Here is an 18,741-nt window from a genome sequence, read left to right as displayed (position 1 = left end):
ACTACAGCGAAGAGGATCCAAGGGATGTGTTTCCAAATTTTGTGGCAATGCCTTCATTTAATTCTCATTAAAAAGGACAGTCAATAACCATCACTGCTAAACTAGCTGGGTTCTGCAAGCATCTTTCCTTAACAAGAGCAGGGGGGGGCCTTGGGAGAGAACAAGGAAAAGAAAAGGGGTCAGCAGCTAAAAACAATGAAATGGCTAACCTTGGTTCACCAAACTCTAATCCAGTGTGTATTAAGGCAGCAGCAGCAACTAGTGGTTTTAAAAATTTCATCCCAGGGCTGAAGAACCCTTCCTGTAACTAAAGTGCCACTTGGACAGGATTTAGTGATAGGCACCCATTGCCCTCTGCAAAAGAAAATTAACAGGAGGTCTCCTAAAGACAGCATTCCTGGTGGTTTACTATATTTTGAAGGAAACCAATTCCCTCTAAAGCACTGAGGGGTGTTTATATAAGATTAATTTCAGATTTGGCCATTGCCTAATTAGGAGACCCTAATCGCATGTGTTTAGGCACTGCATTTTATCACGTACATGCATTAAGATATTTGCCTTGAATTCTACATCACACATTCTAGAGCAGTATATTAAAAATGATTTCTAACAAATAACTGTCTTGAAGGGGGAAGGTATAGAGAGAAGGAAAGTTCTATCACTTTTCCTGGGCTTCTAGTTTCTGAGAACAGATTCTGGAATTGTCCCAAGTCAGGACATCCAGTCTGGCTGCTTCTATCAATTTGGCCACTTCTCAGTTTCAATTAATTCCTTAATTAATCTTGTCCCTGTTTAACAGAAAGGACTTTCTTTTTTTCTTTCACAATTTCTTTGGTAGAAATTGAATTTGGGACCTGCTGATCTATCAGAATTAAATTTCCTGCCTGCGATCATTTCATATTTACATAAATAAAACAAAAATTTAAGCACACCCACTCGTCACAAACTATTTTCTCTAAATGTGATACATTGTATCTACTTTTAATCTACATTCAGATGTTAGTGTTGAATGTATCATATCCCAAAGGAAATTTGTGCTTTGTTAGCTGAACCGGGCAAATATTCTTTATAGATCAACCTGTTGAGTGGGTTTAAATTCATTTAGCGACATTTGACTGAATCAACATTGTTTGAAAGATATACTGAAATCAGGAAGAGATTAGAATTTGCTTAAAATGGCTTAACCACCATTCTTCTTGTTATTTATACAGGTGTGTAATTACTATTAATTTAACCATTTCTTGCTCGCCTTATAACTGCTCTAGAGATGCTCTAATATTTGATGCAAACTAGATATAAGCAAACTGCAATTAAACCTTCAGATTCCCATTGATTTCCCCAAAGAGCGATGGAAAGGCACGTATAAAGTTGGAGAAGAGATGTGAAGGGTCAGGAAAAAAATTAAAATGAGCTGCCTTCCCAGCCTCCCCCCCGCCTCCAGCCTCCCCTCCCCGGATGAAGCTATATTTCTCCGCCGACGCAAAAGGATTCTTTACATAACAACTGAAACTCCGAAGAAAGCCTAATTGGATTAAGTCCTCTGAAAAGAAGGCGAAAGTTCCTGAATGGGGCAAAGCCAAAAGCTCCACTTTCCATGCCATCTGTTGAGCAAGGTCGGGAAAGTGATTCCTGATTAATATTATCTTAATCAATCCCGCTGCCAAGGTAGCCGCGGGGACTTCGGCGAACTAAGCGTCCCGTTCATCCGTTCATCTCCAACTTGTAAAGCTATGGATCACTTCTAAGGCGTTGGGAGGTTTATTCCACTTTTGGGAGTTTACAGCAAAAAGCCTGGTCAGCCTCTTGCGGGTGGAGGCACCCCGGTCGTTCTGCCGAGGAGGTGCCGAGCTTCTCCCCCTCCGTCACCAAGGCGCCCCAGATAAGTTTTTACCCCGTTCCCATCTCCCCTTTTCCTACACATCGCGCTAGTCCAAGGCTGGCTCGGCTCGCTCTATCGGTTGCAGCAAAAGAAGTTCCTAACAAAACTTTCAATTTTAAACGTGGGAGGGAGGGAGGGAAAGGGGGAGTCCTAAAGCCACTGCTGGCCTCTTCCTTCCCCACGTTTAGTTTTCAAAATTCAAATGTTGATGGGCAACCTATCTGCCCATGTTGGGAGTTTCGGATTCCCTGGTTCGTGGTATTTTTATTCGTTTTGATTTTGATTTTCATGATTTGGGCATCCCTTCCCCTTGACCAACAGGCCGGTTGATGCTTTTATCATCCCCCCCGCTTCAAACACATAAAATCCGCCCAGAAATATTTTTCTTGTAAATCTTCCTCATCGAGGTGTCTAGGGCGCCATTCGGCTCTTTAAAAAAAACAAAACAACAACCGGCATTCCCACCCCCCAGCCCCAGGCCGCTGTTTTGTTGAGGGGGGTCCCCAAAAACGGAGAGCGAGAGCAACAGCCCTAAAACTTCCACCCTAAAAATCTCGAGGTGGAGAGGAGAGTAGGAAAGAAACTTCTGAAGACTTTGAGGTAATGGCCGGGATCCGATCCTTCAGCCCGAATCACTTGATCTCCCTTGCTTTGGCTTCCTATGGATTTCCAGGCACGTTTTAAAGACAACTCTTCAACTATAGCCAGCTCTTCCCTTCCCCCGTCCTATAGATTTCTCAACAGGCCCATTTAGATCTAGCTTCCAAATTTCAGTGCAACTGACCCGCACTGTAATCCCCCAAATCCCTTCTTGTAGAACTTTCCCCACTGATTTTCAGGCGATATAGGCTCCAGAAGTCGACAAACCGAGAAAAATAACAGCCTAAGGTTGAACATCCAGTTTAAAATAAATAGAGGAAAAAGTTGCCCTCGCTCCGTTTCCAGAGATAAGCTCCTTCCACCCGCCCCTTCTGCCTCTGCTCAGCACCTGCTGAGATTTTACAGCTTCTGCGCCTAGAGTCCTATCCAGCGCCTCGTGCAAGCTAACCGCCCACCCAGACCTCATTTGGGGTATCCCTGGGGGAACAAAGCCACCGTCACTTCTTGCCGCTTCACTGGTGCCTCCAACCAGAGGAGGCTCCAGATTTGAGAACTGGATCAGTTGCCACTGAGTAGCCAGGGTGAGGTTAAAGCACCCTGAACAGATCTGGAGTGAGCAGAGGATCTAATAAGGAAAGGCTGGGGTGACATGGGGGGGGGATCATAAATTCACGAATGGGAAAAGAGGGAGATTAAAGCTGATATTTTAAACTGATTTAAGAGCTGTAACAATTAATAGGATTCATTCCAATACAGAGTTTTGCTTGGAGATAATGGGAGTTGCTTCATAACAGTCCAGTATTCCAATATAGGCCTATGATCTTAAGTAAAGATTTGTCCTAAGAATTAACTAGTCCTCCTCCTCCTGAGTATCAAAATCTCGCAATGGATTTACCAAGGTTTCCAGCCTCATAATCCTAAATATTTCTATGGCTTCCTCCTCCCCCCTTTTCCCACCTGGGCCCCTAACTACTAAGCCAGGCAGAGGTCAAGTCTCCAAAATTTCCCTGGAATTGCAAGGAAACCTCAGACAGGGGTCATTTCCCCCCCACCCACCCACCCCAAAAAATATTTCTGTCTCTCCTTGTGGCTAGTTCCAGTCTGGTGGCACCCCAAAGCCAACCCCACCCTAGAAGGTTCCCCTTTAAAGCGCCTGGGCTGTTAGAAGCTTGCAAAGAGAGTTGGGGGGGGGGTAAGTGGCCCCGATCCTTCCCACCCAGGCTTGGAGAGTGAGGCAAAAGGCCTGGGCCCCGTCCTTTGGGGCCTCCAAGTCTCCCGCGAAAGGCGCCTTGGATCGAGCCGTCCCGATCCAAGGGAAGGAAGGCTGACAGGTTCGCATCCCCACCAGATTTCCTCTCCCGGCTACTTTCTTCCCGAGCTCGGGCTGTTTGTGGGCCGCCCCGACGGCTTGGACTGACCTGTGGAATCCATGTCAGGTTCCTGCAGCAACCCACAATGCATGCTGATCCCATGGACAGTACAGGCGCCCCAACGTCCGAGGTGCGTTTTGGGGAGTTCCCCTCGGCTCAGAGGGACAGGCGAGGGCGAGGGGGAGGAAGGGTGTGTGTGTCAGAGGGGGGGGGAAGAGATGGGGAGGCCAGAAGGGGAGGGGGAGAGAGGGTGGGGGAGAGAGAGAGAGAGAGAGAGAGAGACCCTCAGTAAATCCAGCAGGGCAACGTCGGAGCCGTCAAAATGTTTGCGGATGTTTCATGGGAAAAAGCGTGATTTTATAGGAGCCCTGATGGGAGAAATGTCATTGATAGGCCGGCCAGCCTGATGAATGGCTGCTAGTCAGATGGGGATGTGGCAAGGCTCAATGTGAACCCCATTGTGCCACTGTTTTGAATAAGAAAAGAGCTCCTCCGGCAAAGGGGGGGGGGGGAGAGAGAGACTTCGGAGCTCTTCGGCGACTGAGCCCCACACTTCTTTCGGCAGCTTCCCCCCCTCCCCGCTCGCCCTTCGGGAAGGCTGCTCTTGGGGAAAGTTCCACGCACAGCCGGACCCCCTTCGTCCCATTTCCCTTCCCCCCTTCCGCCCCTCCCTCCCTCCCCCCCCCACCCCACGTTTGGCTCAGGACAGCCTGGGATCGACCCGGACTTCGCCCTCCTCCTCCGGCCCGACTGCCCCCGCCCCTCCCCCTCCTTCAGGGAGTTTGCTCTGAGGGAAAGAGCCTCTGCCCCCCCCCCTCCTCTCGCTGGGTGTTCCGGGGGCTTCACACGCCGGGCCCTCTCCGGCTTCCCCCCCGACGTGGCTTGGCTCTGGCCGAAAATACGCCCAGCACAACATTCAAAGGTGGCCCCAACGTTCACTAAAGTCTCTCCCCCACTCCCCCCCCCCACAAAAAGAGACCAGGGCCGAGCTTGGCCTGCTTTGGCCTCCTGTCCTGGGCGCTGAGGGGATGCGCAAAGGGACCCTTTGGATATCTCCTCGATCGACCAGATGCCGAGATAGCTCTATACACAGGTGTATGTATATATATATGTCTATAAGTATATATACACACATATATCTACACACATACATATACATACCCATACACACACACACACACACACACACGCATATGCATATATATATATATATATATATATATATATATATATATATATATATATGCATATACATATACAAATTTATTTATTAGTCGCATTTCTATACATACACACACATGTATGTGTCTGCATATGTACACAAACATACACATACACATGTATATGTGTGTAATATATATATGCATTTGTATATGTATATGCATATGTATGTGTATGTGTATATATGTTTTATGTGTGTGTGTATATACTTACACACACATATGCATATACATATATATACAAATGCATATAGATATACATATAAACATACATACACAAACGTATGTGTGTGTAATATATATATATATATATATATATATATATATATATATATGCACTTGTATATGTATATGTATGTGTATGTGTATGTGTGGGTGTGTGTATGTGTGTATATATACTTACACATACATATGCATATACATATATATACAAATGCATATACATATACAAAATGCATATATACACACATGTATGTGTATGTGTATATGTATATGTACACACACACACACACACGTGCCTATGTGTGTGTGGTATATATATATGCCTTTGTATATGTATATGCATATGTGTGTGTGTGTGTGTGTGTGTGTGTGTGTGTGTATACTTATACACACACACACACACATAGTGTGGGTGTGGGTGCGGGTGTATGTCTACATGTCACAAGTAGTTCAAGAAATGAGCCTTGAGGGCGGCGTGGGCGCCGCGAGGGTCTCGGGTGGGAGGGCGAGGGGCGCGCAGAAGAGAAGCCGGGCGAAAGTGGGGCGTCTCTTCGGGAGGCGCTTCTGTGAGCCACGCAGGGAACGGAGGAGCCGAGCCGAGCTGGGGCTCCGATAAAGTGGCTGGTTTAGAGAAGGAAAAGCTGTGATTAGAATATGAATGGAGCTCCAGGAGAGGAAGAGAAAGGGGGATTACGGCTGAATTACTTTGACCATGGACAGAGCCAAAGTGCTTTTAGAAAAAGACCTCTCTCTCTCTCTCCCTGCAGTCGCTGGCTCGCTGGCTCTCTCCTCCTGCTGCTGCCTCCCGTTCCCCCCATTTCCCTTAAGGTAGACAAACAAGGAGCAAGCGGTTTCTCCACCACCCCCCCACCCCCGCCCCAACCTCCCCGCCCAGCGTTCACATACGAAAATACCCAGAGGAAGCCAGAAACGTTGGTGGAAAAATTACAATACGTTAAACACGCTTCCAACTTCGCTGTAATTTCGCAGGACCAACCTCTTGTTTTGTGTTTCCTTTTAATTTAAGGGAGTGGAGGGCAGGGATGAATTAGGGTCCAAGAAAATTTGCAGATCAAAGTCCCTGGGACAAAGTGGCGTAGAAAAGCTGAAGCTAGGAGAAAGAGTTGGAGGGGGAAGTCTGACTAATAAATCCCAATGTAGCAGTTAAAGGAGGTGGGGGAGAGGGGTATGAAGCCGCCCATCAGAAACTCACACCATGGAAAGGAGATCAGCAATACTCCAATGAAGGTGGAATTAAAAGCAAAAGGTTCCAAATAATTCCTGCTGGACAATTTTTTTTCAAACAACCAACATTCCATAGAGAACTGAAAGTGGCAGCAGCCTTGGGTATCTATCTATCTATCTATCTATCTATCTATCTATCTATCTATCTATATACATATACATATACATATACATATACATATACATATACATATACATATACATATACATATACATATATACATATATATGTGTGTGTGTGTGTGTGTGTGTGTGTGTGTGTGTGTATGTATGTATGTATGTAAGTTTTCACAGGTATATATATATATGGCAGTCAAATTTATGTTTGCTGGAAAGAAACTTCATTTATGTTCAGGGATCCTTTAGGTTAGATAATTAGGCAGAGAACTGCAGTTTTTAAAAAGATTATTTTAAAAAATATATTAAAAATCTACTCTGGATTTTAAAACATAACATAGAAATTTAATTCAGAATTTGGTAAAGAGCTGTAGCTAAAACCTAGAGGGGGGGGTCCCTTTTGGACAGTGGAAAATATGGCCCCAAGAAGTAGTGTTTTCATGGTTGGAAAAATACTTCAGTTGTGTAGATTCATGAGCCACTTCCCCACTTTGAGAGGGGTTGGATTAAACTTCAGTGAACTGGCATTATAATTCTGTAAGAGGAAAAGAATGGAGAGAGGTTTTCATGTGGTAACTGATTCCCAGATAGAGACCATTTAACCCATTGAATTCAACCCCCTGCTCTGTGTGGAATCCAAGTTGAAGCACTGCACAGAGGTGACGGTCTCACTTCTGCCTGAATACATCCAATAAAATGGAGCCGCCATCTTCCTGGGGAATTGATTCTGATATCCAGCGGCTCTTTTATTTTTCCTTAGGAACATTCCTATTTCTGCACTCTGGAACAATGAAGAAGAAGACCTTGTAGGAGGCATTTCCCACCCCTACTCCATATCTAAAAAGTGGTATTTTGTTCTCCTTCACTTCCCAAGGCTAAATACTCTTAGTTCTGTGAAGGAGTTAAATTCCTAGTCCCTTGATCCTCCTCTTTATCCTTTTGTGAAATTGTTCCAGCTTCTCTGAATCCTTCTTAAAGTATGAACAGAACTGGACACAAGACTCAAAGTAAGTCAAATAGAATTCCATCCAGTTTGGAAAATCTACTTCTATTGATGCAGTCTAAAATTACATTCGCCTTTTTTCAATCATGTCACACTTCTTTTCCTATATAGGCATTATTTATTTATTGGTTCTATGTCCCATCTTTTGTTCACTTGCTCAAGACAAAGCACACAACAGTCCCTTTTTCTATTTCCACTTACAGCAACTTTATGAAGTACACTGAGCTGAATATGTGTGACTCGCCCAGTCACCCAGTATACTTCTGTGTCTGGGAGTAGATTTGAACAAACATGTCACCATTCCTAGTTCAAACTTTAATTGTTATATCATCCTGATTCATTTTATAGTCAGCTACTATTTTAAGATCTTTTCCCATAAAGAATGTCGTCAAATACCTCCTATGATATACCCATGTTTTATTCCTGTTTCCTAAATACATAACTTTGCATTTCTCTGAACTAAATTTCATTCTGTAATTTTCAGCCATTTTTCTCATGTTATTAATAATAACTTGTAATTCATTTCTATTTTCTAGGGCAATTACTAGTCCTAGCAACTTCTGGATTTGTGGATTTCAACTCTCACAATTCCCCCAGCTAGCTTGACGATTGCTAAGAAATCTAGTTAAAAGTCCACACACCTGCAAATTGCCAAGATTGGCAGGATATACAGGTTATTATATATTCTCTACCCAATTTTCTGTCGTCTGCAAAGTTCATAATCATCCTCTTCACTTCCTTATCCAAGCAACAAAGCACAAATATTGCACTGTATAAAATCCCGAACTGAAATTTGGGGGGACCATACTCGAAACTTCTGTGATATAGAATCATTAATGAATTCTCTTTCAGGATGATTTTTCCTTTTTTTCACAAAACTTTTATTGAATTTCAAAAGAATATAAAATACAAGAAAGCCTCAAAGAAGAAAAATTGGAAAGAGAAAAAGGAGGAGCAAGGAAGGAACAAAATTAGGGGATGTAGACAAGAAGAGAAAAAAACTATAGAAAAAAGTAACTTCAGACTTTCTTTGATGCAAATCCAAGCATGACATTCAAAGACTCCTTGAACTAGAGTAAACCGTAGTACACAGTACTTCTGCAATCATACACAATTCTAATCCTAAAATTAAAATTTTGTTTCTCAGTTTCAAGCAAAAAGTCCAAAAGTGGTTTCCAAGTAGAAATGAAGTCTTCCAAGATGATTTTCAAGCCAATGATGTGTTCACATATTTGTCATGCTATTTATCTCACACTTACCTGGCACGCTAATCAAAACGTCACAGGTACTATGACAAATGCTTTGCTGAAATCAAGATGTTATACTTGTAGAATTCCCATGATCTATAAGGGATAGAGAATACCCCTTTAAAAAAAAAGCCCAATCTAAGACTTGGGCTTGACAAATCCATTCTGGATTATTGAATTATTATTCAATTCAATTATTATAATTATTGAATTGTGGGTTTTTTAGGTACTTATATGTCTTGTTGATGTTCTCTAGAACAATCCTACAAACTGGCAAATGTGCAATTTCCAGAATCTGCATTCTTTTAAACATAGGGTCATTTCTCCTTCTCTAGTCACTGTAGAGTTGGGTAATAGTTAGCTGTCTTCATTGGAGAAAACAGAACAAAGCCAAAATTGGTGTAACCAAAAAAAAGTGGCATTGAGTTTGAAAATGGGTCAGATCCAGCTAGGGCTGTGAAGAAATAAATCCAGAAAAAAAAAACCCAAGCCATCCCTAAGGGAGAAATAATTAGGCAGTGGCTCAAAAGCTTGACAGCTTAAGCTCCCTCCATCTACCCTCCTGGTATCTGCAAAGCTTCTATTAAAGGATAAGAAAGAATTCCAGAAACTATGCTCTGCATGATATCCCTAACTCGTTCTTAACATCCATTGTCCACTTCAGCTCTTTCTAAGCTTAAACTGTCCTGATATCATTGCTACCATTCCAGCTTTCTTTATATATTCCTTCTTTCCATCTTTTGACTTTTTCTATCTCACTTATTTTCAAAGCTTCACTAAGTGCTTAATGTAGTTACTTTGGCCTCTTCTTTTCTGGGTTCTTTCCTCATGAGAATTGTTTGCACTTATATTTGCAATATCACCTGTGTTTTTTTTTTTTTTAGGAAAACCCACCCATTGAGGCTTTCACTTCTCATTAGCTTTTTCAGCTTTTGAATCTTCTTAACATTGCTCTAAGTTTTATTAAAATCAAATAATACAGCCAGCCTGATATCTTCAGACATTGACTTTGCCCAAATGGGCAAAATCTTTAGCTTTCTTTATGGTTTCATACATTCTTTCATCTGCTCTGCTAGAGCACAAATTTATTAATATAACACTTAAGGGACATATTTGCCTTATGGATTGGGAGCAGTTCAGTGGTGAAATCCAATTTTTTAAATTACTGGTTCTGTGGGCGTGGCTTGGGTGCGGTGTGGCTTGGTGGGCGTGGCAGGGGAAGGATACTGCAAAATCTCCATTCCCACCCCACTCTGGGGCCAGCCAGAGGTGGTATTTGCCAGTTCTCTGAACTACTCAAAATTTCCGCTACCGGTTCTCCAGAACCTGTCAGAACCTGCTGGATTTCATCCCTGGAGCAGTTGAAATGTTGGACTGCTTTTATGCTGCTTTTTATGCATTTTATGATGAACTGTTGAGGGAGCTAGGCATGTCTAGCCTATGGAGAAGGATTAGAGGGGACATGATAACCGTCTTCCAGTATTTGAGGGGTTGTCACAGAGAAGAGGAAATTCATGTATTCTTCAATGCACCAGAGGGCAGGACAAGAAGTAAGGGGTGGAAGCTTGTTAAAGAGAGATCCAATATAGAAGTAAGGAGAAATTTTCTGATAGTGAGAATCAAAGGAATAGTTTGCCTCTCAGAGTTATGGGTGCTCCATCACTGGAGGTTTTTATAAATAGACTGAGCAATCATTTGACCAAGATAGTATAATGGTCTCCTGTCCTGAGCATGACCTCCAGATCCCTTCCAGCCCTATGATTCTATATTCTGTTCCTAACATCACTAGCAACTGGAGAAAGTATTTCTGATACCACTGCTTTACGAAATCACAATCCACGCTGTGATATTGTGAACTGCAAATATACTATCTCAAAAAGTATTTTGTTATCAACAAATTATTGTGCCAGGAAAGCAGAGTATTCTTTAGAATGAATATAACATTTAAAGATGGACAGTTAAGAGTGATGTGGTGGCCTAGCGACAAAGACGCTCACCTCACGTAAGGTTGGGAGTTCAATCCTAGGTAGCAGCAGATGTTTTTCTCCTAGGCCACAAAGAAAAAATATATATACTGCGAACTGTGTGAAGGCATCAGGAAGGGCATCCAGCCAGTAAATACTCAGCTCCATCCAGTTATCCTGACTTTATCCCAAATAGGAACTACAGGGTTGTATAAAGGTAATTTTAAAGATGGACAGTTAGAAGTCCTAACAACAGATGCCATTCAAAAAAAGAATGGTTTAAAAAGTGCCTGGAAAAGTAAATTACTTGCAGTTTTAATAGCCATATCCATATCCTCTTGGCCCTGTACTCTAAATCAGAAAACAGAAAATAACATGTTTCTCCAGGACTATTTCTTGGTAGGTTTGTTCAATGCTGTCTCTCAAGTCAAATGTTTGCTACGATGGCTGAACTCCTTATAGCCCATGTTTATTTGGTAATTCTCCTATCCCCTCCAGCCTCTCAAAATTGTGAGTGCAATATGTTCTGTTTTTATTTCGGCTGTTCACCGCCCTGAGTCCTATTGGAGAAGGGCGGTATATAAATTGAAACAAATAAATAAAATAAATAAATTGCTTCTAATTGATAGCTGTCTGATTAAGGCTATCTTAGGATTCCCTTAGGATTCGAATTCTACAGCTATACATCTCTGACTCTCAGAATATGTATTCTATAGAACACCACAGACAAGAAAGGGCAGCCTACTTTACAACAGGTGGCTGCCTCAATCCTGCTTACTACTATTAGGAATATCGTTATGCCATATAGACACATAAGACATTTGGCCACTAAAACCAACATTGGACAATATCTTTTAACTTTTTATTAATTTCCAATCTCAGTGAATAACATTAAAAAAAAACTATACTTGGTACGAGAAAAGAACCTCCACTTATTAAAAATTACATTTCAATCACCAAAGCATCAAAAGTTGGTACTTTAAACTTCATTGATTTTAACAGTTTAGTGCCATTCCAAATGTTTATTCATTTATATATGCTTGTATTTATGTTGTTTGTTCTGTTACAAATGGCTAATCTGTAGGGCTTCCCCTCAGTTCATAGGATACCAAGATGCTGCATCTATTTCCTTTTCCATCTTCTATACAAAACCTCTTGTTGTTTGTCACAGATAAACACAGCTTGAGTCTTGCCCTTGCAGCTTCTAACATTCTTTTGAGGACTGTTTCCCAGCTAAAGAGGGAAAAGAAAACCAAGAGGAACTTATGGCCTATGTGGTTTAGCACTTCCACTTGAACTTGTTCTGATTATATTTCCGCCAGCCTCTTCTTTCTTTGCTTGTCATTCGTTTATTCATTGTACTTGGACAATTTTAATCTGGGTATAATGTTCATAGACTGAAGTTCTTGGAAGAGCAGCTTACATGCATATGGTATACGCAGAGAAGAGACGTGGCATGAAGATTTGCAGTAATGGCACCTAAAAGATAGGAAAAATAGGGTGTTATTTTCCTCACACATTATACAAACACCTCACGAGTACCACAGCCATTTCACATTACCTTCCTTTTATGTCCCACGATTCGCAATAAAAGGCAAGTTACATGAGGCACAGTGGCCTTAATAAATGTATCCATAGATCAACAAGTACAAGAATTTTCCACAAAAGTTTTAAAAAATGAATGTCTGCCTCCATTTCTAAAGATAGCAGAGAAAGAATTCTGTAAATTTTGGGCTCCATTCCATAAAAGACCTGTTTCCATTCTTGGGTCCCCAAACTGGCTCTCTTGTTAACTAGTAATAAGATTCTCTTCTTAGAATTTAAATAAAAACCTTACAAGATGCACCAATTATGCAAATATTTTGCAGGACAGACAATTCAGTAGAAGAGCTAAAGTTTGTACCTATATTACATGCCACAGAGGACAGACTATCTATGACGGTGGCCCCCAGCCTTTTGGGCACCATGGACTGATTCCACGGAGAGCTTGCCTCCGAAAGTTGTGGGTGCTCCATTGCTGGAGGTTTTCAAGGAAAGATTGGACAACCATTTGTCAGAGATAGAATAAGGAGTTCTGTTAGGGGAAGGGATTGGACTAGAAGACCTCCAAAGATCCTTCCAGCCCTATGGTTCTAAAAGAAGACAAAGTGGTGTCTAAACCCCCTAGAAGCCCCTGCAGAATCTGCTCCCCAAGTCAATGTTATAATTTCCTGCTGCCTAGAGGGTTACTTTAATGTCCTATGCCCGTGATGGCGAACCTATGGCACGTGTGCCACAGGTGGCACACGGAGCCATATCGGTGGGCACGTGAGCATTCCCCTAGCTCAGCTAGCATGCAAGTGCCGGCCAGATGATTTTCAGTCCTTCCAGGCCCACCAAAAGTCAGCAAACGGGTCGTTTCTGCCTTCAGACGACCTCCGGGACGGTGGGGAAGGCTGCTTTTGCCCTCTCTAGGCTCCAAGAAAGCCTCTGGAGCCTGGGGAGGACAAAAATTGGGCCTCCCGGGCCCACCATGCCATCGCACGGCAAAAGTGGGGGGAGAGCAGGGGGGTCATGTGCGCATGTGTGGGCCCCCCCGCATTGAATTATGGGTGTGGGCACACACACATGTGACCCCCCCCCAGCGCTCCCCACTTTTGGCACGCGATAGCAAAAAGGTTAGCCGTCACTGTCCTATGCTTTAAGTTCTAGGCTTAAAAAATGAAATTAACTCTTATCCCTGCTCAAAAATCCCACACCAAAAATCATAATCCCCAAACATACCAGCATGATTTCTTTAATCTTACAGTGGTTCTTAAGTGTTGGAAAAAAGGGTGGTAGTTGCAGTTGCTAGCCATAGTAAAGTTGCCTAGCAGTCTTCTACTCCTAAAATCCGTTATTAGAGACAAAGGAGCATGCTAATTTATTTAACTAGATACTTATTTATTGGACTAGTTCAATTTAATATATGAAGTTCAAGCTTTCCATCTCAAATGTTATCTCCCAAATTCTTCCAAGTGAAACATTCTAGCTGCTCTCCCACATCCCCAAGAACAAATGGAACACCGAGATATTGTCTCAGTGAGATTAAATTCTACATCCTGTTGACATAAGAACAGACTATGGGATGTAACAGCGCACAATCTGTATAAATACATTACACAAAATCAGCTCTTGGTGAAATGTCTATAGAGATTCTCAATCATCCAAGTCTTGGTTGTCCCAAAGGTGCTTTTTCCAAAAGGCAAATTGACTTTCTTGGTTTTTGCTTTGAAAATGTTTTGCTTCTCATCTAAGAACTGAAGCAAAATGTTTCCAAAGAAGAAGAAAAAAAGAAACAATAAAGTCCAGTTGCCTTTTGGAAAAAGCATCCTTGCGATAATTACTGAGATTCATTCAAAATTTATATTTTTATATTATTTTAGACCATGAGAAGTTCAAAAGGAGAAAAAATGGAGGTTCATCTATAAATTGTTCCTATCACCCATCTCTTCCCACTTTTGACTGTATGACTGTAACTTGTTGCTGTATCCTTATGATTTATATTGTTTCCTAGTATGATTTGATTGCTTATTTGTACCTTATGACTATCCTTAAGTGTTGTACCTTATGATTCATAACGAGTGTATCTTTTCTTTTTATGTACACTTTTCTTTTTATGTACACTGAGAGCATATGCACCAAAGACAAATTCCTTGTGTTTCCAATCACATGCCATAAAGAATTTTAATCTAATCTAATCCAATCCAATCCAATCCAATCCAATCCAATCCAATCTCATCTCATCTAAACTAAATAACACAATATTAGTTGACAATAGAAGTTAGATATTGATGTATTGTCAAGGCTGACTAACTTTTGGATTGACTGTGGGCATCTTTGTACTCCGAGATCGTCATCATAAACTCTAGTGGTGGCATTCCAGTACTTCCACCATTTTAAATTTCCCCCAGAATTTAAAGAGATGCTATTACATTCCAGTACATTCAGCAAATTTAGGCAAAAGTTTTAAGACTTGATGGGCCAAAGGGATATTGCAATGATGGACATTATGTGGCTTGAAAAAATATGTCTGATAATCTCAGAGGTTGAGGTAGTCCCCTTGTATATTTGGCGTATATAGTTGAGATAGTTGTCCTGTATATTTATTGTACATTGTGTATTGTATATGGTGAATTTGGGATCAAATCATGCTATCTGTGGTGCAAGTAAAATATTGAAGGTATTCCTTTTGGGATACTACAATTTCTGTACATTTAAATACATGATAGATGAGAGTGTGATCTCAATTAGCCAGTTCTAACTTTTAGGATGGACCACTTTGAACGTTGAACTCGCTTCCCCTCCCTTTCAATTTTACTGTTAATCAACCTATGGAAACATTTAATGGACACGGATGTGCTAACATATTGGTGGCGCCCTTTAAGTGCTGTGAGAGCCTCAGCTGCAGTTCTCCATTACCAAGGAAACTCTCAGTCAGTGGCACAGAAATGTTAATTATAGTATTCCAATTTAGGGGTGAAGAATGAGATTTCCCTTCAATCTTAATTTGTGCACCAATGAATGGCCCAACCTGTATTTGCTAGAGCAGAGAGGAAAGAACGATACCCTGAAACCCATCAACAATAACAATAACCCACCCACCCCTGATAATGCCTATCCAAAAAGCTCACTAATTCAGCCACCGGGATTTCACTCATCATTTTTAGGCACATTTTCGAAACAAAAGTTTAAGGCGAGAAGGAAGACTTCCTGAATGTTATTCACCAATGTGTACAACGAGATTAAAATTATTCTTCAGGTGACACAATAGGAAGACATAGGAATAGTGACAATCTAAAAAAATAATCGCCTACAGCGATGACACAGCTATGCTTCAGAACAGCTAACAATGATTAAAATACAGAATAGTGAAAAACACAAGTTTTCAAGGCCAAAATTAACCAACAATTAAGAGCCCGACGAAGAGATGTGGAAAAAAAATGCTTCTTTTCTGCCTAGAACAGGAATGAGCACCTGTTGGCCGGGCAATGAAAAATGGGCAGAACCAGGATTTTCTGGATTTTTTCCCCTTATTTTTTCACCCCCTGCTTTTGACCTTTCTTAAAACTACATTAAGCCCATGCTGCAAACTAGCCACAATTTTTAAAAGTTTTCTACTTCAAAATGAACAAAAATTATGCGATTAATCTTTGTAGGTTCTCCTTCTCCCAAAGGGCTGAGGACAGAGGTGGGTTTCAGCAGGTTCTGACCAGTTCTGGAGAACCGATAGTGGAAATTTTGAGTAGTTTGGAGAACCGATAGTAAAAATTCTGACTGGCCCCACCCCCATCTATTCTCTGCCTCCCAAGTCCCAGCTGATTGGGAGGAAATGGGGATTTTGCAGTATCCTTCCCCTGCCACACCCACCAAGCCATGCCATGCCCACCAAGCCACACCCACAGAACTGGTAGTAAAAAATTTTGAAACCCACCTCTGGCTGAGGATCACATGAGGCTTTGTAACATGAGATGGCTTAATCTTAACTAACAAGTTGCCAGTATGCTTGTCAATAAAAAATATAAAATTGAAGCAATTTTTTAAAAATACAAACCACCTTTGCCACAGGCATTTCGTTTTGTTGCTTTTCTAGAAAATGTAGAGACCCAAAACTATGTTGGAAGGGATTTTGCTCATGGCAGGACAGATTCCAAGATGATATTCGTATATATTATTTTTACTGATAGGTTTTGCATATCAGATGACTACAAAGGGCTGAGATATTCTCTTGATACCTATTGTTCATCTAAAACCATACATTATTCTATACTTAACTGTAAAGCACTACATCAATTTTAAAATAGTAAAAAATCTGTTTCTCAAAGAGCTCCAAATGTAAGTTTTACATGTGTCAAGGAAAGAAGGAAATGGTTGTGGAATGAGCAAAGGATGAATGTTTATTTAGCATACATTGTTAAGTTTGGTTGCAATAAAACAACTTTCCTCAAATTGCTCTCTTCTACATGAATAGACTATAGCAGTGATGGTTAACCTTTTTGGTGCCGAGTGCCCAAAGTGTGCACACAAATGCACACGTGTGTAGCCAAACCCGAAAATGCAATGTGAGCGTCCCCCCTTGCATGCACCCCTGCCTCCCGCGCATGCATCCCGTTTTGTTGCCTGCACCAACCTGGAAGCCAAAACATGGCGGGCGGCTACTTCTGGCCTTCATTGGTGCAACTGGGAATGAGTCCGCCCCGAAACACTGGCCTGCCGTTGCCGCCACAGTCTCTTTGCTGCCGCGAACAGCTTGCAGCCACAGCTTCTTTGCTGGCATGAACGGCCTGCTGCCTCAGCCTCTTTGCCAGTGTGAGCCCCCCCCCCCCTCGTGCCCAGTTTTGGGCCTGGAAAGCCTCCTGCACCAACCTGGAAGCCAAAACAGGGCACGGAGGGCCCTTCCACTGGCAAAGAGGCTGTGGCTGCAGGCCGTTTGTGCCGGCAAACAGGCAGCGGCAGCTCCCCCTCCTCCTGCCAGCCTCGCGCTCCGGGCAGCGTCCAGCCAGCCATCACCCTGCGGCAGCCCACATGGATCCTGGGCAGTGCAACTTTGGGGCCTTTCCTGGTGGCGGTGGCAGCAGCAGCCAGGCAGCCAGTCATGCCTGCCCTTACCCTGCAGCAGCCCACCTGGATTCCGGGCAGCACAGCTTCGGGGCCTTTCCTGGCGGCTGCAATGGCGGCCAGCCAGCCATGCCTAGCCTCCCCCCTGCAGCAGCCCACATGGATCCCGGGCAGCGCAGCTTCAGGGCCTTTCCTAGTGGTGTTGGTGTTGCCATCCATCCAGTCATGCCTGCCCTCACCCTACAGCAGCCCATGTGGATCCCGGAAAGCACAGCTTCGGAGCCTTTCCTGGCAGCGGTAATGGCGGCCAGCCAGCCAGCCATGGCTGGCCTCCCCCTGTGGTAGCCCATGTGGATCCTGGACAGCACAGCTTTGGGGCTTTTCCTGGCGGTGGCAGCGAGGCAGGCAGGCAGGTGGATGCAGGGGAGCAACTGGCAGCAGTGCTCCTGGCTGGCAAGGGTGGATGTCCTGGGGCTGCATGCGGGTGTCAATGGCATGGCCGGTGCACATGAGCACTAAGAGGACCTGCCCAGTGGGCATGCGTGCACTAGGAAATGAACTTCCAGTTTCCGGCGCACGCATGCGTGCCGGCCAGCTAGGCTTCTGGTTACTGGCATGCATGTGTACGCGACAATCAGCTGGCCATTTGATCTTCCGGTTTCTGGCACTGCTGTACATGTAAAAGAAGAGGAATGGGCGATGCTGCATGTGCCAGGTGACATGGCTCTGTGTGCCACTTTGGGCATGCGCGCCATTGGTTCGCATGCCCAAAGTGGTTCGGGACTATAGCATCCAGTCTTTAGTTAGCACTGAATTGATTTGCTGGGAATTTTAGGACTTGTTGGGTTCTTAGTGCACTGATAATGATGATAATGAAATATCCTCAGGAAAACAATCAAGCTCAGATGACACAAGAATCCAACATCTGAAAAGACACCACCCCAATGTGTGTAATGTTTAAAGATTCACTGTAAGTGAAATACTGCGACTCCACTTAACACATTACAATTCTATAGCTTTTACTGCCATGATACAATGCAGATGCCTGATAAACTCTAGACTGAACATACAGTTTCAATCTTTTATGGTATAACCTTCCAAATAACTAATGCATTCAGAATTCCCAAGCAGAGTTTATCTATGGGTTGCTGTATCTTTAAAGGAGCATTCTCTGAATAAACAACGTATTTTGAAGAACCAGTTCAACACCAGAAGTAACTTGTCTTTTGTAAGCAATAAAATTAATTCTAGCTATTATGACATTTGCTGAATTTTCAACATTTGGTTGCTATTTCCTT

At 42.7% G+C, this 18,741-nt stretch overlaps 2 protein-coding genes across 2 annotated transcripts in view; both read right to left on the bottom strand.

The window, feature by feature from the left end:
- RFX4 (regulatory factor X4) overlaps positions 1-4,040 on the bottom strand; it is an 85,542-nt gene extending 81,502 nt beyond the window's left edge. Inside the window, exon 1 of the mRNA XM_034402911.3 lies at positions 3,898-4,040. Coding sequence (XP_034258802.1) covers positions 3,898-3,940 — 43 coding nt within the window. The 5' untranslated portion in view covers positions 3,941-4,040. The remainder of the gene's footprint in view (positions 1-3,897) is intronic.
- A 7,677-nt stretch (positions 4,041-11,717) lies between these two features.
- POLR3B (RNA polymerase III subunit B) overlaps positions 11,718-18,741 on the bottom strand; it is a 71,872-nt gene continuing 64,848 nt past the window's right edge. The window contains exon 28 of the mRNA XM_034403612.3: positions 11,718-12,346. Coding sequence (XP_034259503.2) covers positions 12,217-12,346 — 130 coding nt within the window. The 3' untranslated portion in view covers positions 11,718-12,216. The remainder of the gene's footprint in view (positions 12,347-18,741) is intronic.

The sequence above is a fragment of the Pantherophis guttatus genome, chromosome 7 (assembly GCF_059756535.1).
Source record: "Pantherophis guttatus breed Tessera chromosome 7, ASM5975653v1, whole genome shotgun sequence".
NCBI classification, from domain to species: Eukaryota; Metazoa; Chordata; class Lepidosauria; order Squamata; family Colubridae; genus Pantherophis; species Pantherophis guttatus.
This window is presented reverse-complemented; position numbering and strand designations above follow the sequence as displayed.